Consider the following 26,062-nt stretch of genomic DNA (forward strand, 5'->3'; position numbering starts at 1 on the left):
AGAAAATTAAAATCTATTGAGCACTTACAGGGAGCTTCATAGCATCTAGGCATTTAGAAACCTTATTATTTGTGCAGTGACGGTGTGTGTGAGACAGAAGAACCCATGGTCCCTCCTCCAACGAACATACACCCTAAGCTACTTACTCTGCTTAAAACCCCTTGCAAGGTTAGATCGAGAAGAGGAGTCAGCACCGGTCAAAATGCAAGGATCATTCGTGCATGACCTAATGGTTGTGTGTGGAATATGCTCAAACGTCCTGATCTAGGAACGATCCTTGCGTGTTGTTTGCTTTCGTCCTTGACTGACTCGGCCTTGCAGCATCTGTGTGTGATCCTTGCACTTTTGCTGGCATGTGGTCAAAACCTGACATCCTTATTCACGCCTTACTCCAGCAAATTTCTCATTTATTCCAATGGGCCTGTTGTCTAAGGATTGAGTAAGAACTTCTGGATTTGGCCTGAAGCCGTGGGTGGGACCAGACCATATCCCATAACTGAGCTACTCTTGGAGTCCTCATATAATCCAGGGTTCTTGATAGACAGGATACTCAGGCTTTCAGAAAGTATTCCTAGACTGAGACAACAGTTGATATGTAAACCATAATCATGCTAATGTAATACAAATCCCTGAACACCTCAAGCAGTGCCACCTCTGAAGTCTGTCAACCACTGTTGTACCCAAGTGTAGTGGACACAAGTCTCTGACATGATGTCGGTATGACCGATGTGTCTCTCAACATGCCACAGTGCTGCAGGTTCACACATTTCACGCTTGAATCTTTAGTCTGGTTTTAACGCTCATTAACAAATGCGACTGGAAAGTCTAGTGCAGACATGATGCAAACATTCCTTGCTAGTGTTAAACAAGACTTGCCACAACTGTTTGTTCCCTGTTGTGATGGGTTGTCTGCCCCACACAGAACTGGAAGGGGTTAAGGTGTCCAGGTAGGCCTATTAACTCCATAGGCTGCACCTGGAGGAGAAGACAGGGCGGACTGGGACCTAATTGCTGATAGCACCCAACTGAGGAGGAACAGGAGGGGCCTGTATAAAGCTCAGGAGCTGAAAGCAGAAGGGGGTCACAGGGAAGTAGGTTGCAGTTGCTCCTTAGGAGGAGGAGGGGTTTTCCAGTAAGGGGCTAGAGCAGTGGGTCTCAACTCATGGGCCACTTGCAGCCCAATCAGCATGCAGCTTTGGCCCATATGACATCCTCAAGGCTATGCAGGTAGTATATATATTTTGTGGATGCGGCCCACGTAACACAGAGAGAGAGCTGCATATATAGCCCACAAGGTGAATAGGTTGAGAACCATTGGGCTAGAGGGTAGTCTACAGTTACTTCCTGAGAAGAGGGAGTTGGGAGGCTGACAAACCCAGAGAGGGAGGAAGGTAGGAAAAGCAGTAAGGGAGGATAGTGGAGGCCTGGGTTCCCCTACTAGTTACAGGGGACGTGGCACATACTAGGCAGAAGAAAGTGGACTGCCTGGGATGATTTGGTCTGGGAAAGACTTTATTACACTCCCCCTGGAATGGGGAACCATGTTGTGAGCTGGCTGAGTCACAAAAAGGAGGCTGCAGTTTTAGGAGCAAGAGGGGCTGCAGGATGAGAGGATGGTGGGAGAGACCGTGAGAGGAGGATGCAATGCCTAGCAGAGCTGACTTCCAGGATGGCCAGGAGGCGGTGCCACCAGTGGTGAGTGGACCCCCTGACACCTGTCAAGACTAGAATTTACAATCCTGTTAATTAACACCTGTTAAAACATGACCACAAATTCTAATGTTGACATCTCTTTTAACAACACAGATTCTGACCTGGCTATTTTAGTGTCTCTGAATCCATGACGGCAACATATTTTAGAATTCAACCAACTTTTTAAATAGGCTAGGAATAGTTCTGCCTTGGAAGCTAGATTCTCACGATACATGCATGAGAGGTGACAAGGAAACTGGAGCAGTGGAAAAGGAGGAAAATGTATTTATTTTCATCGGAAAGCCCAGAGACACGCATTGCTAACTACTCCACTGGGATAGCTTGGAATGGGGATGTTTAGGTGGGTAGTACTAGCCAGTGCCATGTCAGGAGTGAGCGGGGATGCTGGAGAAATGCCTGGGGCCAGAGCAGAGTGACTAGACATTTTTAGGCATCTTGCATGAGCAGAAATAGTAATTTAGGCCCATCCCTAGCAGCCTTGGACAGCATCCATGGAGGGAAAATGCTCTTTTTCTGGGAAATAGTTCTGTGCTCCAGAGATGGTGACTTGCACTGCAACGCACTAATGCAATGGCGCTCAACCTTTCCAGACTGCTGTACCCCTTTCAGGAGTCTGATTTGTCTTGTGTACCCCCAAGTTTCACCTCACTTAAAAACTATTTGCTTACAAAATCAGACCTAAAAATACAGAAGTGTCATAGCCACACTATCACTGAATTCACTTTTACCATATAATTATAAAAAATCACTCGGAATATAAATATTGTACTTACATTTCAGTGTATAGTATATAGAGCAACATAAGTAAGTCATTGTCTATGAAACTTTAGTTTGTACTGACTTTGCTAGTGGTTTTTATGTAGCCTGTTGTAAAGCTGGGAAAATATCTAGATGAGTTGATGTACCACTTGGAAGACCTCTGTGTACCCAATTGAGAAACACTGGTCTAGGGTTGGTGTTTTTTCTTTATAATGGAACAGCAGCAATAATCACATGGCATCACTATGTCACATTCTGATGCCCTGGGGACTCAGACATGATTTTTGGGCCTTGTGTGGGGGAGGTAGGGGCTGCACAGACAAAACTAGCAAGTTGGGAAACTTCATGGGCAGCCATCCCTGGGGGCTTGGTATAAGTGTGTGATATACTGATGACTCATAGGACTGGAAGGGACCTCGAGAGGTCCTCTAGTCCAGTCCCCTGCACTCATGGCAGGACTATGTTATCTAGGACTATCATCATTAATTAAGACGCTAACGAGCGATGCTATAAATAAGGGAGGGCAATGAGCCGAGTGGCTCTCCGTGGGATGGGTTAGTAGTGCGGGGCTCGGTCCATGCTTCTCCCCATAAGGAGCCATGTGGAGCCAGCAGCGCACGAGAAGCACCGTCGCCGAGCAAGGGGTGCACGCGCCGGAAGCAGCCTCGTTCTGGCGGGGTGCTTACGTCATTGTGAAAGCTCCCTATCTGCTGGGCTTGATCCTCCCTTCCCCCTCTGTTTCCGGCGGAAGTCTAGGCCCTTTCCTTTTCCGGGTACGGGTGCCCAGGCGGCGGAAAGAGGCAGGCAGGACGGAGCGGCGGCGGTGGCGGTAGTGGTGGGGGTGGCTGGCGCGTGTAATGGCGGAGCTGGCGCAGGGGCAGAGCGCGGCTCCAGTGGGGATTAAACCCGAGGGCTTCGCCGACGCTTTGCACCGGGTCCGCCAGGTAACGGAGCCCGGGCGCAGGAGGAGGCCTCGGAGCCGCTGCTAGGCCTCGGGGCGGGAGAGGGAGCGGGGCGGCCCGGCCAGGTGGCTAGTGGGGCAGAGGGGGGAGCGGCCTGCGTGTGGGGCGCAGGGGCCTGCGCCTCCTTCTGGGGAAGGGCCCGGGGGGCTGGAGCGAGGCCTGCGAGGGGGGGAGCGGGGATGGCAGGGGCGGGCGCCCTAGGCGCACCCTGCATGGGCGGGGAGCGTTGGGGTAGAGCTTGTGGGGAGCTGGGGAGACTAGTCCCGTGGCTCTCTCAGGCCTTGTTCACCACCTGCCCAGCTTTCTCTCTGGAAAATAACGCCCGGACCTTGTGTCTGTGCAGCGCCTTTCATCACCCAGGAGACCAGAGTGCTTCTGAAAACAGCTCCCCTCTGTAGTAATTAGGGAGTGTTGGGTGCGAGGGGGGAAATAGACCCCTAAGGGGTTTATGTGGATGCAAGGTTGAAGGAGGTCAGACAGCTGGAGGTGCAGGTTCTGGGGGCTTTTGGGAGAGATTGTTACTTTGCAGTTCGGTGGTTGGGCTTATGACACAGAAAGTGGCTATTTTGTAAAGAAATACTATTTTACAACATTTTCCTTGGCAAAATGAATAGAAATAAGCATTCACCCGTTGTTGTTTTTTAAAGATACTTAAGACAAGTCACTTTAAACTATAATATAGGGGAAATACTGTATTTATAATTAGGGGTTAGTGTCCATCCCAGAAGAGGTGGAAAAGCGTAATTTCTGTGATTCTAAAACAAAAATATTCAAAGATTGGTAGAGAGGGTTTCAAATCCAAACAACTTTTGTTGCGTAAAATCTAGGGTGTCTGAGGAAATTATGGTGCTCCTTAGCAAGTTTATGAAAAGTGATTTCAGAGACAAGCGGCCACTGCCTCGTGGGTTTTGCTAGTTGTGCAAAATTCATTGCTGTGTATTCATCATCTTTCTCATTCCGTATTTATCGCAGGTGTTAAATGCAACTTGTTCATTGTGGTTATTTACATCCCAACAGGACATCTAACTACTAGAAGCAAGTCTTGAAGATTCTGTATTGTCTCACTGTCACTTTCCAGTGTTGCTGGGGTGGTGGGGGAAAAGATCTCCCTGTTGCCCAGCTCCTGGAGAAATAAGTTGGATCATAAAACCTTTCGAGCTATTGTTCTAATGAAATGAAAGGGCTCACCACTTTGTACAACTCAGTCATAAACCAATATGGTAGCGAATATTGATTTTTTTTATCTAGTCTTCAGAGAATTGTGCAAAGACACTGGCTGTTCAAGGTAGCACGTCATCTGCTTTTTTCAGAAATTATCTGCGACTTACTGCTTTTCAGCTGTTGATCCAAAGCATCACATCTTAGTCATGTTACAATATGCAATAGGTAGCTCTCATCTGCAGTGACCCAGACAAGGCTGCAAATCAGATTTTTCAGTGGCTACTACAGCTGTGTCGACTTGACTGTACGCTGATGTCTGAGTCTTCCTGTTAGCATCAGATTGTTAACCTTTAGAGGCTGTTGTATTGGGAAATATCGTAGACGCATGTCATAATCTGGACCTCTTACTGAAGGCCTCCAGCTGCAAAAATTCATTTTGAGTATTTGAGAGTGTTTTCTGCCTGTTCTTAAGTAATAGATGGACTTTATCTTGGACAGCCTGCTCAGGTAGAAGAAAAGTTTCCATTATTTGCTGATCATTTGTGCCTTTTTGAAAGGAAACTGAGTACTGCATTGGAAACATACTGAACTCATATTGAAGTGCACCATTCACTGGATCAATAACAAGTTAAACGTGAAGGGGGAATTTCTGTGACTGTATTGACCCTTGTATATTAGTGAAAGTTGATTGCTTATCTATCCTATATGGCTGCTCTGTCAGATTTGTGGGTTATGGTAGGATTGTTCCACACGCTCGTACCCAGAGAAAATGGAGCATTAAACTACATTCATTGTAAATTGGCTTTTCTTTACCTTTTATAGGGGAATGAATAAATTGGTATCCCTAGGCCCAGAATGTACTGAGTTACTCTAGTCTAAGCTTTTAAAGTCTTCAAAGCCATCTGCTTCAAATGAAGTGTCCTAGAAACAGTATGCTTTACAGGCCTTTATCAATGAAAATAAATTTCTCTGATAAATGTGGGCTCCCCCAAGTTTTGGTAGTTGAGTCATTGATCTGCTATTCTGTAAGATGATTATATGCTGTCTGGCTTGACAGCTTTGTTCAGTATGGTTTGGGGGAGGGAGGAGAGTTGTTCATTTTAGGCAAAACAATAGATCCTAAGATCAAGTTCACTATCTTAATAGCTGTGAAGGGAATTTAGTAATTGAGTACAAGTAGTTTGGCTCGTGCCCAGGTGTGATGTGACTAAATCCTTGTCACTGAGGTCTCAGTGACCAATATGAAATAAGGTGGTCTTGGTTCACTTCCTAGTGGGCAATTGTGTACCTCACAAATCCAACTTTCACAGTTCGCACCTCTGGCATTCTTGTTGAATGGGGTATAGAGACAGATTCTGCTGTCTTGTCCCTAAAGATGGTGACTAAGATTTTGGTTGAAAATAAGAAAGTTTGCACAGTACATGCCATACTTCTTCTGTAGGCAGATGTCATTGAGGGGAGGGCGGCTTTCAGCAATATGGTACCTTTTTATGAACTGTGTTCACTTAAAATCATGCAAACCCTAAAGCTGCTACAGGTTATTGATGTAAATGCCCCTCTTGTGGTTTTGAATCAATTTTGAGCTAAAGCTGCACATATGACTGTTAATCTAAATGTGCTGGAGGTCCACTTTCACTTCTCATATGGGTTATAGTATTGTAAATCTGGGTCGTACCATCAGTATTGGGAGGGTAACTAAATATTCAGGCCAGTAGACCTACAGGATGATCAGCCACAGTAACTGCATGCTTAGACATTGTGAAATGAGCTAGCAACCACAGAAGTCTGTAGGACCTTTCAAAGAAATGAGTTATGTCTTGCTTTATTGGATTGTCCTAGGTGAACCCTCTTTTTTTTCTTTTTTTTTAATCATAATAGTGTCAAAACTTTGAGACACATGTTCCCCCCCCTCCCCCATAGGGAATCTGATTAGTGTATTAGCAGACTGACATATATGCAGTAGCCAGCCTACATAGGGAGGCTGCTGATATTGTAATTTGGAATTGTATTGCTTTTGTGTGTTAGAACATTTGTATTTCTCCTTTAAGTAATATAACTTGTATTAACAAATTGATTCATTCCCTTCCCCTCCTTAACAGTCTCACCTTGTGATAAATCATTCTTATTTGTATGGTGCTAGTCCCCTCTCCACATACAGGGGGGAGGGATAGCTCAGTCGTTTGAGCATTGGCCTTCTAAACCCAGGGTTGTGAGTTCAGTCTTTGAGGGGGACACTTAAGGATCTGGGGCAAAATCAGTACTTGGTTCTGCTAGTGAAGGCAGGGGGCTGGACTCAATGACCTTTCAAGGTCCCTTCCTGTTCTAGGAGATAGGATATCTCCATTAATTAATTTATTTATTTATATTTATACACACGGCACTTTTGCTGTGAAGTGATTTGCATTGTAAGATTTCATCATAAGAATCTAAATTTGAGAAATTAGCCAGATACTTACTAGCCAGAGGTTTAAATTAACTATCTAGAGGAAGACACAAAAGATAATGTTGGCCGCCCCATCGTTGATGTGATGGGTAATGGGCTGGTAAGCCCTTGGCCTGCCAACCTTAGGTGCTGCGATTTTTATCATGGTCCCATCAGGGCCCTGTGTGTAAACTCCATCTTTCATATCAGGCTCTACCCTGTAGGTCTCCTTTTTTATTAAAAAAAAAAAAGGGGGGGGGGGGAAACACTCCAACCACTCATAGACTCATAGACTTTAAGGTCAGAAGGGACCATTATGATCATCTAGTCTGACCTCCCGCATGATGCAGGCCACAAAGCCGTCCCAACCCTTTCCCTTGACTCTGCTGTTGAAGTCCCCAAATCCTGTGGTTTAGAAACTTCAATTAGCAGAGAATCCTCCAGCTAGCGATCCCTGCCCCATGCTGCGGAGGAAGGCGAAAAACCTCCAGGGCCTCTGCCAATCTACCCTGGAGGAAAATTCCTTCCCGACCCCAAATATGGCGATCAGTAGAACCCCGAGCATGTAGGCAAGATTCTCCAGCCAGACCCTCATTGGCCATTATACTATTTACCAGCAATGGCACGCTGTTCCTTTGACTAAAATCATTTTATCCCATTAAACCATTCCCTCCATAAACTTATCCTTTGGAAGCGAGATACTTATCTGCCTCTTTGTCCCTTTTCTGGACTCCTAGGGGTGGGGAAGGGGAAGGAAGGTGTCAGCTATTTTACATCTCCCTTTCTCCTCCTCCCCCCCTCACCCCCTCCCCTTAGCTTCTCTCTTGGATTCTCTTTGAATAAATTAATAGCTGGTCTTTGCTGCTGCAGCTAGTTTTCCCAATTAGGCAAAACAAAATTTACATGGTTCTGGACATTTTCACCACTCCTCACAGGGTTCTGGATAGCAGTTGAGAAACTGAAGCAAATCACATTACCTTCAGTATTCTGCTTGACAAACATGAGCAGCAGCGGAGGCACTGGAGCTGTTTGAAGACTCAGGGCGCTAATACTTCACTGACCTGTATTGTGTTAACATCTGAAAGATTATCTTTTTGTATCCATAAACTAGAAACTTAGACTAAATTCTGTAGAAGTTGATGGTTTAGGTCCTACCACACTTGCCGTTGAAACTTTCATCTTCTGCACATGAATGGATTTTAAATCCTTAAACACTATTGTAAAAGAAGAATGCACCAGAGGTATAAATGGACAGAAGTCTAAAAGGTACCAGGTCATATGCCTCCCTAACTACTAGGAATACTTCAATTTAAAAAAATAACTTCATTTTGTATCTTCATTGTAAATAGTAAAGCACGTACAACTATCACTTTTTTCCATGACTGTACCTCTGCAAATGTGTAGCTCAGGTTTTGAATGGCCAGCCAAATCCCAAAAGTGTGACAATCACAGAAATAATTTCTGCTTTAGTGATGTTTCTACAACACACTTTAGAATTAAACTGAAAAAAGGCTTTTATAGAGGGGGAATGGAGAATGACGTCTAGAGGGGTAAACGCAGTAGCTAGCAGTACATTACTCAAGGTCACCCAGTCAGATAAGGGCTAGGGCTGCATGCTTTTGTTAATTTCCTAGCTTCAGCATGCTTCATTTATCTTCCTGCAGAACCTGTAGTAATAAACGAGGCTCCTTTTGTAACTTAAACAAGAGAAATTAAAACATAATGTAACTGCTGCTTCTATTCTAAATGTTTGCTAACTTTACTTTGTAGTTTCTGGTTTTTTTTTCTCCTGTGGTAATGAATTGGTCAGTGGTCCCTGTATAATCCAACAGCGTTTTTTTAAAATATATCTTTAACATTTTCATAAGCCTTGACCAGCTTGAAATAATTGTGCATTGTGAAAATGCTGACTTTGAATTTTAGTCTACTTTCTGGGGGCCAAATTCTGCCCTAATTGTATATTTTTTACTCTTAGCAGGGTGGTTGGGAAACAGCACAGGTGTAGCCAAGGGCAGGATTTGGACCAAATGAACTATTTAAAGTATAAATTCAGTTGTGGAAATTGGGGGAGAGGGGGTGAGAATTGAACAAAATAACTGTTAAAATGGGAGACTATTTTCAATGAACCTGTTAAAACATATCAGTAATGTGTCACAGTATGTTAGGGCTGGCAGACCCAGTCTATTGCAGATCTGTGGATTATAAATTACTACATAGGGGCTGTTAGTAGATTCCAAAAACTGATGTTAATCTTTATTTTTCAGTATTGAAGTGGTATTTGAAATGTAGATAGCTTTAATAAAGCAACCAAGCGAGGGATAGCAGATGGGAGGAGGGCCAGAAACATGTCATGGTGTGGAATATGACAAGTTACATAAGAAGGCAACTGAGACACTGCACATGTGTGGGGAGGTGGACAGTACATATTAATGACCCCTAAATTGTATTTACATGAAGCCAGTGGTTTTGGGTGACACAAATAAACCATGCCTGAGTTGTTTGGTTTCAGTCTCTCTAATTGCAGCATTATGTGGTGCTGCATTATTCCATATATTAAAAAAAAAAAAAACTAGACCGGCCCTAAGACTGACCACCCCTTCCTCTTCAGTGAAAGAGGGTTCTTTTGTTCTAGAAAAGATTCAACGTGGGTTTCAGCTGCCTGTGTTAATTTCCAGGTGGGCATGCAAGTGCACCCCATTGAGATTACAAAAATACAATAGGAAAAAGGGAAATCAAGAACTTCTTTTGGAACTTGCATTCTTGATACTATTAATATTTTTTTTTAAAGGGCGGGGGCGGACTAAAGACAATCGAAGGCCATTTTCATTCACTATCAGTAGTACAAATGATGTATGTGTGGTATTTTTTTTGTTTGTTTAGAGCGAACTGAAAAGCAGTGTCTTAGTGTAATAGAAATCCATGTTACAAAGAGCTTTCTACTTTACTAACTGCAGATCCTGAATTTTGGACGACCAAGCTTTTCTTCTGCAGCCGTTGGTAGTGTCAGCAACTTGAACCCTTGTAGATATGTCAGTTGTTGCAAGGAAAGCTACATTTTAGAAACACCTTTGGTTATATTTTTCCATCTCTCTTCCCTTCATTATGAAGAACATCTGTGCAAAAAGATATTTTAAATTTGTTCCTGTTGCTTATTCTCTACTGAAATCCCGATTAGTAATATTCTGATATCAGAACTGATTGTATGGAAATAATTGATTGTTTCTGCTACTTATTCTCCTTCTGAACTAAATCCTCCATCAAATTCCTAATACAGAGCCTGTTGAAATATTTTTCCATGGAAAAGAATGAGGGGAACAATATAGAATACGATACTTCTCTGAACATTCGTCAGGTTTTGCATAAAGCATCATTTCATGTACTTTATGCTGCTCTTATTAACAAAAATCCCTTTTTAAAAAACTAGGGTAGTGTCTTGGTGTCCCTATGTTTTATTTGAGTTACTTGTCTGGCCCTATTGCTATGGTATCTGCACACCTCATAGTCTTTAATGTAGTTATCCTTGTAACACCCCTGTGATTTAAGAAGTGCTACTATCCCCATTTTACAGACGAGGAAATGAGGCACAGAGAGACAAGTGACTGACTTGACATCATACAGGAAGTCTGTTGCAGAGCACGGAATTGGGCTGCCGAGTCCCAGGCTAGCACCCTAACTCCTGGACCATCCTCTATTAATAACATCTGATATTTAAATAAATGTCTATGACATCATACAGGAAACAAAGCTGGGCAAAGGAGAACTTATTGAAATAGAAATAACTGGTTTTGCTTACTTCTGATAACTGGCAAAGTAAATTGCAGTTTTTTTCATCTTTGCACCATGAAAACCCTGATTTTAGTGGCTAAAAAGACAAAATAGTATAGTAACAGGAGAAAGTGCTCTAGTGGACCGCAAGGACCAAAGAATTCAGTTGCTAGGCTGACATTTCATGTATGCTAATTTAAAAAAAAAATCTGCTTCAACAGATTGCTGCTAAAATTGGAGATATTCCTCACTTGAATAATACCGCGCCACTGGTGGACCCCTCTGTCTATGGTTATGGAGTACAAAAAAGGCCCCTGGATGATGGAGGTAAGCTGGCTATTTTTTGACAATAGGTATTTCAGAGACAGCATTCAGGAATGTTATTTGTGGACATGGATCAGTTTTGCATTTGTAATAGAAATAGCCGAGATTAGTTAGTGGATAATTTTGTGTGTAGAGATTATACATAAGAATTCCTGTGCTGTTTAGTCTTGCTCAGATAGTACGACACTCATATTTTCAGCTGACAAAATGATACACTCTGCTAGGAATATTATCAACTTACTAGTTTTTAGAGAGATGTCGCTAAGTCATAGAATTATTTAATATTTGTATTGTAAATGAGGCACCATTGTGTTGGGGACTATGTACACATAACAGGACAGTTCCTGCCTGAAATTGCTTACAGCCTGCAAATAAAACAGTAAACGACAGGTAGGTGATAGCACGTGGTAGCCATGAGATGATTATAACCAGCGTAATGAGCAGCAGTCACAGCACGACAGCTGATCATGTATGCATCTCAGCACAAGTTTTAAAGAGAGACTTTAAGAGAGGAAACTGATGGGGATCATAGAATATCAGGGTTGGAAGGGACCTAGGGAGGTCATCTAGTCCAACCCCCTGCTCAAAGCAGGAACGCCCTGCTCAAAGCAATTTCTTCCTAATTCCTAGTGGGAAGATTATTCCATATTTATCCATTACAGTATTTCTTAACCCTTTCTCTGATGCATCTGGTGGTGGCCATGGTTTGAGTCAAAATACTAGACTAGATAGACCACCTTGTCTGATCCCTATATTTTATTAATATTCCATTATTTGAAATATCTTTGTGAATCACTAAAAATGTTTTCCTGGCTGGTAGTTTGACTTTTGTTAATTTTTGCTGTGTTTCTGATGCTACAGAAGTCAAAATGGATGCATGTGTCCATATGAATCTGTCATCAGTTGTGCACTGCTCTTGGAACAGTGTGTTTTATTACCTGCTGCTTTACAGCACCAAAAAGCTCTCACTTCTTTGTTGCGGCGGTTGTATCAAAGGGGCTGTGGTCTCCTTTTCCTCATCAGATTAGAATACTACTACTTATGGTTCCGGTTTTTATTGCCAGGTGATTCTTTTCTGCAAATATTCTGTTCAGACTTTGAAATTTTGCATATAACCATAACTTTCTCTCTTTAAATGTAGATTAACTTTTAGTCACTGGATTTTTTTTTGTGATTGGGGTAATGCTCTAATGTGGGGGCAACACCAGAGCAGCACTGGGGAGGGATTCACGCAGGCCAACAAGGTCTCGGCTTAGGGTTTCACCTGTGGAAGGAAAAATCCCTCTCATCTCTATTAATTCTTAATTGCCTTGGGAAATGGAGGTGGCAGGGTGCTGATAAGATAGGGGGACTGTCTCTTCCTTCTGAGGAATCATTCTGGGGCGTGGGAGAGAAGTTTCTGGCCTGCTGTCGTCTCAGCTGTCAGAAAATTTCCCTTAACCCACTCCTTCCTCCATATCAGCCATGTGTGTCCAAAAGGAGAGCTGCCACTTGCTTCCTATTCAGTTCAGTGGGATATTTCCTCTTGTGCGTGCATACACACACATATATATGGTTGTTGGAGGAAGGAGTGTGTTCCTGTAAGACCAGCCCCCTTCCATCTGAACTAAAGCATCATTTTTTCAGTGCTTCCAATGCCCTGCTATGAGAGCGAAAAGCCTGTTCTAATTCTCCATATCCTGGTCTTCCGTATGGCAAAACTGTGTTACCAGCTTAACGAGTGAACTGTTCAAACCTGATGCTCTTTCGAAACCAAAATGAGCCTCTTCAGAGTGTTACTAGTTGCCTTACTAGACTAACCAAAACTTTGTGTTTGACTAGACCATAAGTGCTTCGGACATTCATTTTGATCCAGTTAGAGCTGTAATAGCACCTCTTTCCTTTCCAGTGGTTCTGTGCTTCATTTCCTCTGAAATTCAACAAAAACAAATGTATGATTATGGGCATACATCTCTAATGAGGGTGTTTCTGGCGTTTTCCTCCATTCCAGAATTATGCTCACTACAGTGCTCAGTGATAGGGCCTAACACTTCTTCCAGTGAGAGTTGAAAAATATTTTATTGACTGCAGTGAACGTAAGAACAGCCATACTGGATCAGACTAATGGTCCATCTAGCCCAATATCTTGCCTTCCGACAGTGGCCACTTCCAGATGCTTGAGAGGGAATGAATAGATGCAGTGATCCATCCCATGTTGTCCAGTCTCAACTTCTGGCAGTCAGGGGCTTAGGGATATATGGTTATGAAATTGCATTCCTGACCATCTTGGCTAATAGCGATTAATGGACCTATTCACCACGAATTTATATATTTCTTTTTTGAACCCAGTTATACTTTTGGCCTTCAAGACATCACTTTTGGCGTTGTGATAAGTAGTACTTTCTTATGTTTGGTTCTAGTGTTATGTGAAGGGGTAAATAACACTTCCCTATTCACTTTCTCCATAGCATTCACAATTTTATAGACCTATATCATATTGCCCCTTAGTCTTTTCTAAGATGAGCAATCCCAGTTTTTTTAATCTGTCCTCGTATGGAAGCTGTTCCATACTCCTAATCATTTTTGTTGCCCTTCTCTGCACCTTTTCCAATTCTCATCTTTTTAGAGATGGGCAACCAGAACTGCATGCAGAATTCAAGGTGTGGCATACCATGGATTTATATAGTGGCATTGTGATCTTTTCTGTCTTATTTATCCATTTCCTAATGGATCCTAATATTCTATTAGTTTTTTGATTGCCACTTCACATTAAGCAGATGGTTTTCAGAGAACTATCCAAGAACTCTTTCTGGACTCGTAACAACTAATTTAGAACCCATCATTTTGTATGTATGTTTGGGTTTATTTTTCCAATATGCATTGCTTTGCACTTCTCAGCATTGAATTTCATCTGCCATTTTTGTTGTCCAGTCATCCGGTTTTGTGAGAGCCCTTTAACTTCTTGCTCTCAGCTTGGACTTAACTATCTTGAATAATTCTGAATTGTGCAAATTTTGCCACCTCACTGTTCACCCTCTTTTCCAGCTCACTTATGAATATGTTGAGTAGCACAGGTCTCAGTACAGATCCTTGGGGGACCACACTATTTACCTATCTCCATTGTGAAAACTGACAGTTTATTCCTACCCTTTGTTTCCTATCTCTTATCCAGTTACTGCTGCATGAGAGGACTTTCCCTCTTATCCCATGACTACTTACTTTGCTTAAGAGGCTTTGGTGTGGGACCTTGTCAAAGGCATTCTGAAAGTTCAAATACACTATATAAACTGGATCACCCGTGTCCATATACTTGTTGACCACCTCAGATAATTCTAATAGATTGTCAGGCATGATTTCCCTTTGCAAAAGTTATGTTGACTCTTCCCCAACATATTGTGGTTATGTATATGTCTGATGATTTTGTTCTTTACTAAAGTTTCAACCAATTTCTCTGGTTCTGAAGTTACACTTACCTGCTCGTAGCTGCTAGGATTGCCTCTGGAGCCTTATTTATTTAAAAAAAAAAAAAAAGCATTAGGTATCCTTTTAGTCATCTGATACAGAGGCTGATTTTAAGCAATAGGTTACATACCACAGTTAGTAGTTCTGCAGTTTCATATTTGAGTTCCTTCAGAACTTTTGGGTGAATACCCTTTGGTCCTGGTGACTTATTGTTTAATTTATCAACGTGTTCCAAAACCACCTCAATCTGGGACAGTTCCTTAGATTTGTCCTCTACAAAGAATGGCTCAAGGGTGGGAATCTCGCTCCCATCCTCTACAGTGAAGACAATGCAGAAAATTCATTTAGCTTCTCTACAACAACCTTGTCTTCCTTGCATTTAGCGTCTCTGAAGTGGAAATGGCAATGAATAGTCAAGCTTATTACATTTAAGTGTGAGGGATGATTGTATAAAAAAGCTTATGTGAAAACAAACCTGACTTTAATCTTCTTACCCTTAAGTAAATATCAATCGTATAGTAGTAATAAATTCTGCATGTTTACTTGCTTCACTAATCTGCCAAAATAAGATTGTGGCATGTATTTATGCCCTTAGAATGAAGAAATTAACAGACCAGTTGCATTGGGGAGGGGAAAAGAGAAGAATGAATCCCTCTCTACCATGGGGCACACACTTTATCAGTCTCTGGACTGGAAATTCCTGCATGTTGCACAATCACCTAGTCTGTATTTGGCAAGTAAGAAATTTCCCTCTGGCACTTTTTTGCCATGCCTTTTATTAAAGTATCCTACCTTTGATTTTAACTTGTTGTTGCATGCATTGTTAAATAACAAGATATTATGCAAAACTGAGCTCAATTATGTCAGGTTCCAATGAAATATTTTTAATTCACATGTAACTAGACCGAAACTGATAGTCACTTCAATAATTATGAAGTAGGAACAGTTCCCCAACAACATGGCGGTGTCTGCTTGAGTAAGGATATTTCTGATAGGCTTTTGAAAACAAATTCCAGGCTTGTAGAAAAGCCTGGATCCTGTCTGTAATTCAAGTAAAATAATACTTGCCATTGAACATCTTCTAAGCTTAGCAGTAATCGAATGCTTTATAATGGTAGATTGGGAGGCTGGCTGTTCCATTTCCAGCATCTGGTGATGGTCTCAGCTGAAGCAAATTTTCATTAGTGGTGGGTGCTTCAGAAGTGGGAAAGATGTTGGCCTCTTGTGAGTGTAGGAAGTAAAGCCTCAGATATTCCTCCCTCACTTCTTAAGATCCCAGTAGACCTGATTATGATGGAGATAGGATCCATTAACGTGCTCAATTTTAGAAAGAAAGCAAACCAGATAGCAGTTGGGTAGGAGTGAGGGAGCTTTTCATTAGAACATGTTATCCCGATACCAAAAACTAATGAAAGAGCATATTGAAAAATTGCCTGACTTGTTTAAGTGTGCAAAGTATTGCACATTAGAAGGAATAATTTTAACTACTCGTACATCTGACTCCGTTCTAAATGAACTGTAACAACTGAGGAAAAGCTGGGCATCCTTATGGACAGCTCAGTGAAGACCTCTGCTTAGTGTGCAGCAATGGTCAAAAAAGAAAACTGTTAGGATGTTTAAGGAGGGGGATGGAGAATAATAGTAAACATTATCCTATTCTATAAACCAATAATATGGCCACCCCGGAATACTGTGCTCATATAATGAACCCAGAGAATTAATTGCCAAAAAATATAGTCACTGCCAAAGGCTTATCAGACTTCAGTTAAGGTTTAAGTATTGTGTGGATAGCAAGAACATCCAGCATTAGTAAAGCTTAAAGGAAAAACGTCTGGTATACCTCCTCACTTCAGGACATAAGCTGATCTCTCACTGCTGAGGGTTAGAAAAACTTTTCATGGGGCAGGTTGTTCAATAACTGCCTATTACATTATTATGTATTTGTATAATTGTAGCACCTAGGAGCCCCAGCCATGGACCAAGACTCCATTGTGTTTGCTGCTGTACAAATACAGAACAAAGACAGTCCCTACCCGAAAGAGTTTATAGTCTAAATATAGAACAAGAGACTACAGATGGATACAGACAGGGGAGTACAATGAGCCAATACAGGTATGATAGGCAGTGGGCTCAGCACACAAGCAGCCTAACCATTGCCAAGATTTTGTTGGGGTTCTTGGACCACCTTTCAGCATCTTGAAGTGGCTGCTGTCAGACTAGATACTGGACTAGATTTGGTCCAGTATGGCAGTTCTTGCATTTATTAAAATGGCATCTGAAACAGATGTATTTGGTTCTATGGGAACGCTTAATACATAAATGGCCAAAGTACTTTTAGAATTTCATATATATTAGGGCTGTTGATTAATCGCAGTTAACTTACACAATTAACTCCAAAAATTAAGTGATTAAAAAAATTAATCGCATTTTTAAACAATAAATACCAATAGAAATGTATTAAATATTTGTGGATTTTTTTCTACATTTTCAAATGTATTGATTTCAACTATAATGCAGAATACAAAGTGTACAGTGCTCACTTCATATTTATTTTTTTTACAAATATTTTCACTGTAAAAAAAACAAATAGTATTTTAAAATTCACTTACTACAAGTACTGTTTCAGAGTAGCAGCCGTGTTAGTCTGTATCCGCAAAAAGAAGAACAGGAGGACTTGTGGCACCTTAGAGACTAACAAATTTATTAGAGCATAAGCTTTCGTGGACTACAGCCACATCCGAAGAAGTGGGCTGTAGTCCACGAAAGCTTATGCTCTAATAAATTTGTTAGTCTCTAAGGTGCCACAAGTACTGTAGTGCAATCTCTTAAAGTTGAACTTACAAATGTGGAATTATGTACAAAAAAAACCTGCATTCAAAAATAAAACAATGTAAAACTTTAGAGCCTACAAGTCCACTCAGTCCTACTTCTTGTTCAGCCAGTTGCTCAGACAAATTAAGTTTGTTTACATTTATGGGAGATAATGCTGCCCACTTATTTACAATATCACCTGAAAATGAGAACACGTGTTCGCAAGGCACTGGTGTACCGGGCATTGCAAGGTATTTACATGCCAGATATGCTAAACATTCGTATGCCCCTTCATGCTTTGGCCACCATTCTAGAGGACATGCTTCCATGCTGATGACGCTCATTTAAAAAAAAATGCGTTAATTAAATTTGTGACTGCATTCCTTGGGGAGAATTGTATGTCTCCTGCTCTGTTTTACCCACATTCTGCCATATATTTCTTGTTATAGCAGTCTGTGGTGATGACTCAGCACATATTCGTTATAAGAACTCTTTCACTGTACATTTGACAAAATGCAAAGAAGTTACCAATGTAAAATTTCTAAAGATAACTACAGCACTCGACCCAAGGTAAGTGCCTTCCAAAATCTGAGAGGGGCGAGTTGTGGAGCATGCTTTCCGAAGTCTTAAAAGAGCAACGCTCAGATGTGGAAACTACAGAACCCAAACCACCTAAAAAGAAAACCAATCTTCTGCTGGTGGCACCTGACTCAGATGATGAAAATGAACATGCATCGGGCCGCTCTGCTTTGGATAGTTATCGAGCAGAACCCATCATCGGCATGTCCTCTGGAATGGTGGTTGAAGCATGAAGGGACATATGAATCTTTACTGCATCTGGCACGTAAATACCTTGCATCGCTGGCAACAACAGTACCATGAGAATGCCTGTTCTCACTTTCAGGTGACATTGTAAACAAGAAGCAGGCAGCATTAGTTCCTACAAATGTAAACAAACTTGTTTGTCTGAGTGATTGGCTGAACAAGAAGTAGGACTGACTGGACTTGTAGGCTCTAAAGTTTTACATTGTTTTATTTTTGAATGCAGTTATTTTTTGTACATAATTCTACATTTGTAAGTTCAACTTTCATGCTAAAGAGATTGCATTACAGTACTTTGTGAATTAAAAAATACTATTTCTTTTGTTTTTTACTGTGCAAATATTTGTATTCAAAAATAAATATAAAGTGAGCACTGTACACTTTGTATTCTGTTATAATTGAAATTGATATATTTGAGTGTGGAAAACACCCAAAAATATTTAAATAAATGGTATTCTAATGTTTAACAGTGCGATTAATCGCTATTAATTTTTTAAATCACTTGACAGCCCTTATATATATATAGAGAGAGAGAGAGAGGCTGTCAAGTGATTTAAATATATATATATATATATAATATATATATATATATATATTAAATTTTATCTAGTCAGACCTTGCACTTGTAAATTTAAGCTCACAGTGAAGTTTTACCGGCAAATCATGAATGCCTCCAAATTTTGGTTAAGTGCTGTTAAATAACCTCAGCAGCACAAATTCAGCTTCTGTAATGAGCTTGCTGATTCATTGCAGTTCCTTTCAATTGCATTGTAAGTTCCTCATTCATATAGATGCTTCCTTATAGCAGGCATTGTTTGGTTTCCAAGCAGAACCTTTTAGAGGTGCTGTACTCTCTGGTGGATTTTGTACATGTAGACTTTGTCTGCATACAATGGATAGAAATACAGATATTACTCTGTACTTTAATGGACTGCTGTGCTTGAAATCTGGTCTCTAGCTTTCTTAAAGTTGAATGTACTTTATTTGTCCTTGACCCCCTTGTATATCTTTGTGGTTTTACAGTCAAAATGTCCTTTTTAAAAAAATACTCTGCTGTGTAAGACCATGCAAACAAAATGGAAATTGATTGACTGTGCAGGGATAAAAAAATAAGTGACCACATGCAAAAGCTGTAAAATTCACTGTCATCAAACTTGTAGGGATGGAAGGGGGGGGAGGAAATATATTTATTATTTCAGTGTTAGTAATCTTAGGTTTTACTTGTAGTAAGTAAATCTTAAACAGAAATATGATTATCCCAGTGAATGCCCTCTCTTTAAGTGTAGGATGAGAAAATTGTATTACTGCAGCAAACTAGGAGCCCAGTCTAGTAAACCTCTTCACAGAACTCCCACTGAGTTTTAAATAGAGACATTTAAGACAAAGGTTGTCAATTTTCTGGTAGTCCATGATTTACAGATGTTTATAAATGACCAGCTCTCTCCCTACTAAGACTGTGTGGACCACATCCCTTCCCATCTACAACTGCATAATATCCCTGAGACCTCTTCAATAATCATGTCTATGGAAAAGTAATATTGGGAAAGTATGTTATATTTTTAATAATCAGTAGCTGGAAACAAGGATAGCCAGTGCTGTGTGACCAGCCAGTTTTCAGCACAGCACCAGTGGTCCCTGGACCACAGTTTGGAAACATCAGCACAAAGGGGCTTTTCAGATGACTTTCATAACCACCCCTTCCAAAATCCAACACATGTTTAAACCCCTCTGGTAAGTATCAAAACAAAGCCAGTAGTAAAAAATAGCCTGGCTCATTGTTCTCTTTATGCTGCATGTTCATGGCTGGATGCAGTCCTCTCCACTACAGCTTCCCCACATAACTTTTTTGTGCTTTTTGCAAAATTACTTTTGTTCTTTCTTACTACTCTTGCATATTCTCTGAATCCAGTTTTCCAACAGCTGAATGTGGGAATGAACTGCCAGGGTCTAGGAAATCTTAACTCATACCTGTACAGTTCTGTAAATGACTGTCAGCACTGCTGAGTGATGAGAGTATGAAATTGTCTCTGCGACAAATGGTGGTAATGCATTGGTCATAAGTTCTGTTGCTTTTATAGCCTTTTCTGAGAGAAGAGATTTGTCATAGTATTGGAAAACACAGTGCATAAGTCCCCCTCTTCCCCCCCCCCCCCACTTAAAATAACCTTAATCTACAATTTAGAGCTACTAAAATTGGCTGCACTGACCTAGGCTGTGGGTCTGAAATGGAGCCTGAAACAGGTGATTTTCAGTTTCATTATTTCCTTTCTCTGAGAAGTAGTCTGAAATGGGTGTATGCTTTTCTTCACACACAGGGCTTGGACAGGGTGGGGGTCTAACTGAGAACTGGTAGCACAGTTGGGCAAAACTGGCTTTTTTGGCACTAATACCCACACTGTAACTTCTATTTAATTTACGTGCACTTGCATAGCACCTCTCTTCAAAAGATCTAGAAGCTCTTTGCAGAGGTGGGTTATCTCCATTTTAGTGATGAGGAATGCGCACAGGAGGGGTGTAAATCGTAGAGTGCTCTAAAGTGTAGACCCCCTACTGACCTGCTTGAAAAGATTCTTCATGCATGTGAACATATAGAGCTGTTTCAAACAGGACTACATCGACATGCATTAGGTGCCTTTAGAGCGTATCAGTAGGGCCTATACAGGGAATTAGAGTGCAACACTTTAAGTGCTCTGCCGCACTGTGTAGACAGGGACTGAGTTGCATAGATATACTGTCTTGGTTGCATGTAGTTGACAATAGAATCCAGCTCTCATGACTCAGTCCCCATATTCTATTGGCTGCTACTGTTGTGGTGCAAGAATATTTCTAACTAATGGCACAATTTAACCATTTTACAGCACCAAACAGTTTTTTTAAAAATAAGGTTGCTTTTTCAAAGGAAGAGGGGAACTTGTCCAGTAGCAGCATTTTGAGTTTCAGAAATTGAAGATCAGACCCTGAACTTTGTCACATCCATTTTAAGTCCAGTCAGGCCTTTGAGGAATTGTCTTGTATTCTTTAGTGACATAGGATTTAGAACCAGTGCTCAGCCTTCAGGTAGAGGACTGCCGTTATTCTGGAGCAAAGAGCGTTGGCAGGAGGAGATGGGGAAGAATCCTAGAGATATCTCCCCCCCCCCCCCCCCCCAAATGTTTGTGACTTCATGTGGCAAAGCAAATATAATGTTTATAATAATATATGGAGATATACCTATCTCATAGAACTGGAAGGGACCCCGAAAAGTCATCGAATCTAGCCCCCTGCCTTCACTAGCAGGACCAAGTACTGATTTTTGCCCAAGATCCCTAGGTGGCCCCCCTCAAGGATTGAACTCACAACCCTGGGTTTAGCAGGCCAATGCTCAAACCACTGAGCTAGCCCTCCCCCCTGAAATATTATTTGTATTAGAGTAGTGCCTACAGGTCCCAACCAAGATCATGGCCCCGTTGAAGTGCTGTACAAACACATGGTAGAGGATGATCCTTGTCTCCGAACTTCCAATCAAAATAGACTAGAACAAAAGGTGAAAGAGAGGACGTATTATCTGCAAGACCGGGATGGGGAACTGAGACCAAGAGTCAGAAGGTTCTGTGACAGTCAGAACCCAATCTCCTCTTCCCTCATTTCGGTGATCCTTAAAGATGCAAATGTTTTATTTGCAGTAATGAGCACTTAAAAGGAATTGTAATAACACTTAGTGAGTGGAAGAACGGCAGACCTCCCCTCTGGTTGCAGTTCTTTTAAGGCTTCATTAGGAAGAAAACTAGTGACTGACTTGAGGAGGGAGAAGTATTTGGGGAAAAAATACACTTGAACTACCCCATTCCCCAAACACTCCTGCCCCTTTTCAATAAGAGTGTACTTCTCAAAATCCTAAAGTATAGTTTGCAACCTTATATTCCTCAGCTACCTCTTGTGATGCATTGCTGTGGTTTTATTCTTGAGGGATATTTTCTTCCATAAGAGTATATATTCCCACCATGCACATTAATTTAGTGGGAGGCACTGCACTGTTTTATAGGGTGGAAAATAAAAAATAAAAATCTGCATTTGTTTTGAGTATCTGTTGGGCAGAATTCAGTTAAGGTGAAGACTAAAGCAGGATGTAGAGTTATCAACCAGCAGGTGCCATTAACAGGAAATTGGGCTGATTTTATTCAGTCTTTTTCCTTATTTGCAGTAAAATGACTGCACTTACAGTTAAATTGTACTCAATAGATGTAAAAAAAAAAAAAGGGGGGGGGGGGGGACACATACGTGGCCTATCAGTGTTCAACCCTCTCCTTGCCATTAAGAAGAAGATGGTGCCTTCTGCCTAGAATATATCATCAGTTTGTAGTATTTCAGTGCATGCATTCTGCCCCAGACTTGCCTCTCTATTAGTCTGTCTTTCAGAGCAAAATGGGCATGTTTGAGAGAGAATGAAACTTCAGATTGTTGGAACCATGGGCTAATCAGTTTCTCATGGCAGGGTTGTCTTTTTTTGTGTGTGTGTGCATGCGCGCACGCGCTATGGTGTTTCTCAACCTTTCATGTTCTTGGGTAGGGAACAGGGAGAGTGCATGTTCGCAGAAGATGCAGGGAAGTCTTGTGCTTAAGCCATATAGGACTAGGAGGCAAGAAATCGACTCCTCTCTGTTACAGACTTTGTGTAGGTGCCTTAACCTCTTTGTGCCCCCCCATTTCCCCTTAAGTAAAATGAGGATATCTACTTTACCTGCATGTTGAAAGGGTTAATTCGTTTGTAATGCGCTCAAAATGTTTGGATGGGAGGCTCTACGGATGTGCAGTACGTTATTTTCATGACTTATATGAGCTCTTCTGCTTGTCAACAAAACTGTATGTCCCCAATGAGTACTTTCTTCCCAGTGTAATGTCTTGTTACAAAATGGAAGCTATTCTTAATTAGTGTAAAATTTAGGACAGGTGGAAGGGCTTATTGGGATACAGCTCTGTTTCTTAAATAGGCATATCCAGTTTGCTAAGAGAGATGCTGAAACAGATTGCGTTAGGGAAAATGCTAAAAGGAAATGTGAAACAGCAGCATTGGCAATAATGGGACTGCTCTTTCTACCACCTTGTTGGAATAATGTGGAATTGTGATCCGTGGCTAGGGCTCCTAGTGCTGTGGTAATACAAATAATGTCTCTTGCCCGATTATTGTAGCAAAAATATTTTTAAGGCAGCTTGAGGACAGGGTGGTGTGTTTCCGAATTTACTGTATAAACTTGTATCTTACTTGCTCAGCCGTTCTGTGTAATAGTACCGTTATCAGTAAGAGCAAATATTCCCCATTACATCACCCAACTTTTCTACTGCAGTATTGATAACTATGAAATTAGGACATTTTATATTCAGAGTGAGCGTATGCAAAGGCAAATCTGAAGGAGTCAATAACACAGCAGTTGTCTTACCTCTGAGCTGAACAGTATAATAAAAATATATATATTCTGTCAATATCTTGGTCCAGGACCATTATCAAGATATTGACACAGAACAGAAATAAGGTATTGACTCTGCCTATTTTATTTATCTAAAGTGTGTGTCTGATCACAGATTTTATGCATTTTCCTATTAGAGAGAGAGAGAAGGTGGGTGAGGTAATAGCTCTTATTGGGCCAGCTTCTGTGGGCGAAAGACAAGCTTTTAAGCTTATACAGAGCTCGTCTTTCAGTTTGAGAATGGTACTCCGTGTCACAGCTAAATACAAGGAGGAACATGTTGCAAAAGATCATTTAAGGGGAGGTGGGCAGTTGTTACCCCTGCAGTCAGGACAAAGGAGGATTAGCGGGTCACAGATTGTTGTAATGAGCCATAAATCCAGGGTCTTTGAGTCCATGACTTGTAGTGTCTAGCAAAGTTATGAATGTAAGCTCACAGGCTAGTCTTCTGAAGGTGTTGTGCAGGTTTCCTTTGAGAATGAGGCCTGAGAGGTCAGATATGGAGTGATCATTCTGTGAAAAGTGTGTGCCTGCTGATATGGTGGTGTTGTGTTTTTTTTTTTTTTTTTTTTTTCCCTGAGGGTTCATTTGAGAGCATAGTGACTGTCTAATTTCACTCGGGTATTTACTATTGGGGCATTCAGTGCACTGGCCGAGGTATACCACATGTTGTTATGGTAGGTATGTGAAGGACCTATGGATCTTGAAATGTATGTTGTGGGAGTATGTCTGCAACTTTTGCATCTGTTATGACAGGGTATTGCTTCAAACAACCCTCCAACCTCACCGTGCTCATCAGAAGCAAGGTTTTCACAGTTCAGGACATACCAATTCAAAGCGGCATCAGACCCTGCCATAACAGATGCAAAACCTGCACTCCTCTCTGCTCCTGTGATGACCAATACCCCTCATAACCAACGTAATCAAAATGGTCTTCTAGTTGTTAGGAGCACATGGCCCATTTCTTAGTGTCTTTCACACAAGTGAAGTTCTATAGGAAGCTTTGCAGGATGTTTTTGCTACTTTGCAGTGGGACCCTGTTAGGGATGTAAAATATTAACTGGTTAGCATTAGTCTAAATGGTTAACCTCGGGCCGGCCGGCCCGCCCACTGACTCCAGCAGCCCTGCACTGGCTGGCCAGAGCGGCCCCAGTCCCAGCCATGCCGGCTGGCTGGAGCAGCCCCCCAGCCCTCCCCTTTAATCGTTAACCGTTTGAACAATATAATTTTAATAGTTTAAATAGGTGAACTTTTTAACCTATATTTACATCCCTAGACCCTTTCAGAACCTTCCGCCAACATAGGTGGAGTTATTAAGCCAGTGGGAGAGCTCTCTCCTGTTGACTTAAAGTGCCTTCACCGGACGTGCTAAAGCGGCGCAGCTATACATTTGTAGTGTAGACCTGCCTTGAGCACCTTTCCTGGCCGTGAAGAGCCCTGTGTACACTCTAAGCTAGTCTCTTTTCACCAACAGAAGCTGGTCCAATAAGATTACCTCACCCACCCACCCACCTCTCTAATATCTTGGGACCAACATGGCTACAGCATTGCAAAAAATACTCTCTTATATCTGAAGAATGTGAGGTGCATCGGTTTCCTTATTCTCATCATCTGAGTGACAACTTATCACCAAGAAGTTAGGAACAAAATATTTATTATCACAGTTCAGATGGTATCTGCTTGTTTCATCTGTTTTCACCATCTATGCCCCCCAGGCGTATGATGTAATCAAAATGGTCTTCTAGTTGTTAGGAACAAATGGCCCATTTCTTAGTGTGTTACCCACAGGTGAAGTCCTGTAGGAAGCTTTGCAGGATGTTTTCCTACTTTGCAGTGGGACCCTGTCTGTATTTGCACCATATTTTTAAGGTAACGGAGGAAAAATTAATCTATTGGCAGTGGTGGGAGGATGAAACAAATAGAAAAAACATTGTCTTGGTTGGGGGAGGTTAGTTGAGGAGGTGAGGGGTAATCCTAGATGAGCCACCAGCTGACAATGTAAGAGTGGCTGAAATGTGTGTATTCACTAGAAATGTGATAAAAGGATACAATGTGGGTGCCACAAGGTTACTTAACAGACCTATTCCTTTAACAGGTCTCCGTTTAAGTGGGCTCCATGGAGCACAGATAAGAGATACAGAGAGAAGTATGTGCAAGTGATCTCTAATGCTTCTGATTAAACTAAATCTCAAAATCTGTTTTGGCTTTTTGATTTTTTTAATTTAATATCTACCAAAATCTGCTTGATCTTTACATTGGGTTTAATTTGGGAAGGGGGAGGAGGTAAGTTACAGGGATTTGGGCTGGCAGGATTTTCTCCCATGACTCTCAGCATGGGGAGATACAGATCAATTTCCTTTCCTGTGTTCAGCTGGACACTGGATTGTAGACTGCGTTGATCAAGAAATCCCCTCCTGTTTCTTACCACATAACACATTCAT

The 26,062-nt window shown here is 41.5% G+C and overlaps 1 protein-coding gene across 50 annotated transcripts in view; it reads left to right on the top strand.

Annotated features, from left to right (window-relative positions):
• The first annotated feature begins 3,056 nt into the window (after window positions 1-3,056).
• Window positions 3,057-26,062, top strand: part of FUBP3 (far upstream element binding protein 3) — a 57,701-nt gene continuing 34,695 nt past the window's right edge. For 5 of the 50 annotated variants that reach the window (XM_065572658.1, XM_065572664.1, XM_065572663.1 and 2 more), the window contains exons 1-4: window positions 3,057-3,272; window positions 11,004-11,109; window positions 25,096-25,257; window positions 25,717-25,767. In XM_065572658.1, coding sequence (XP_065428730.1) covers window positions 3,072-3,272; window positions 11,004-11,109; window positions 25,096-25,257; window positions 25,717-25,767 — 520 coding nt within the window. In that variant the 5' untranslated portion in view covers window positions 3,057-3,071. Of the gene's footprint in view, window positions 3,417-11,003; window positions 11,110-15,142; window positions 15,285-24,280; window positions 24,303-25,095; window positions 25,258-25,716; window positions 25,768-26,062 lie in introns of those variants that run through there. The other 45 variants (XM_065572667.1, XM_065572677.1, XM_065572676.1 and 42 more) reach the window with 28 other exon arrangements.

This window comes from Chrysemys picta, chromosome 18 (assembly GCF_011386835.1).
Source record: "Chrysemys picta bellii isolate R12L10 chromosome 18, ASM1138683v2, whole genome shotgun sequence".
Lineage (NCBI taxonomy): Eukaryota > Metazoa > Chordata > Testudines > Emydidae > Chrysemys > Chrysemys picta.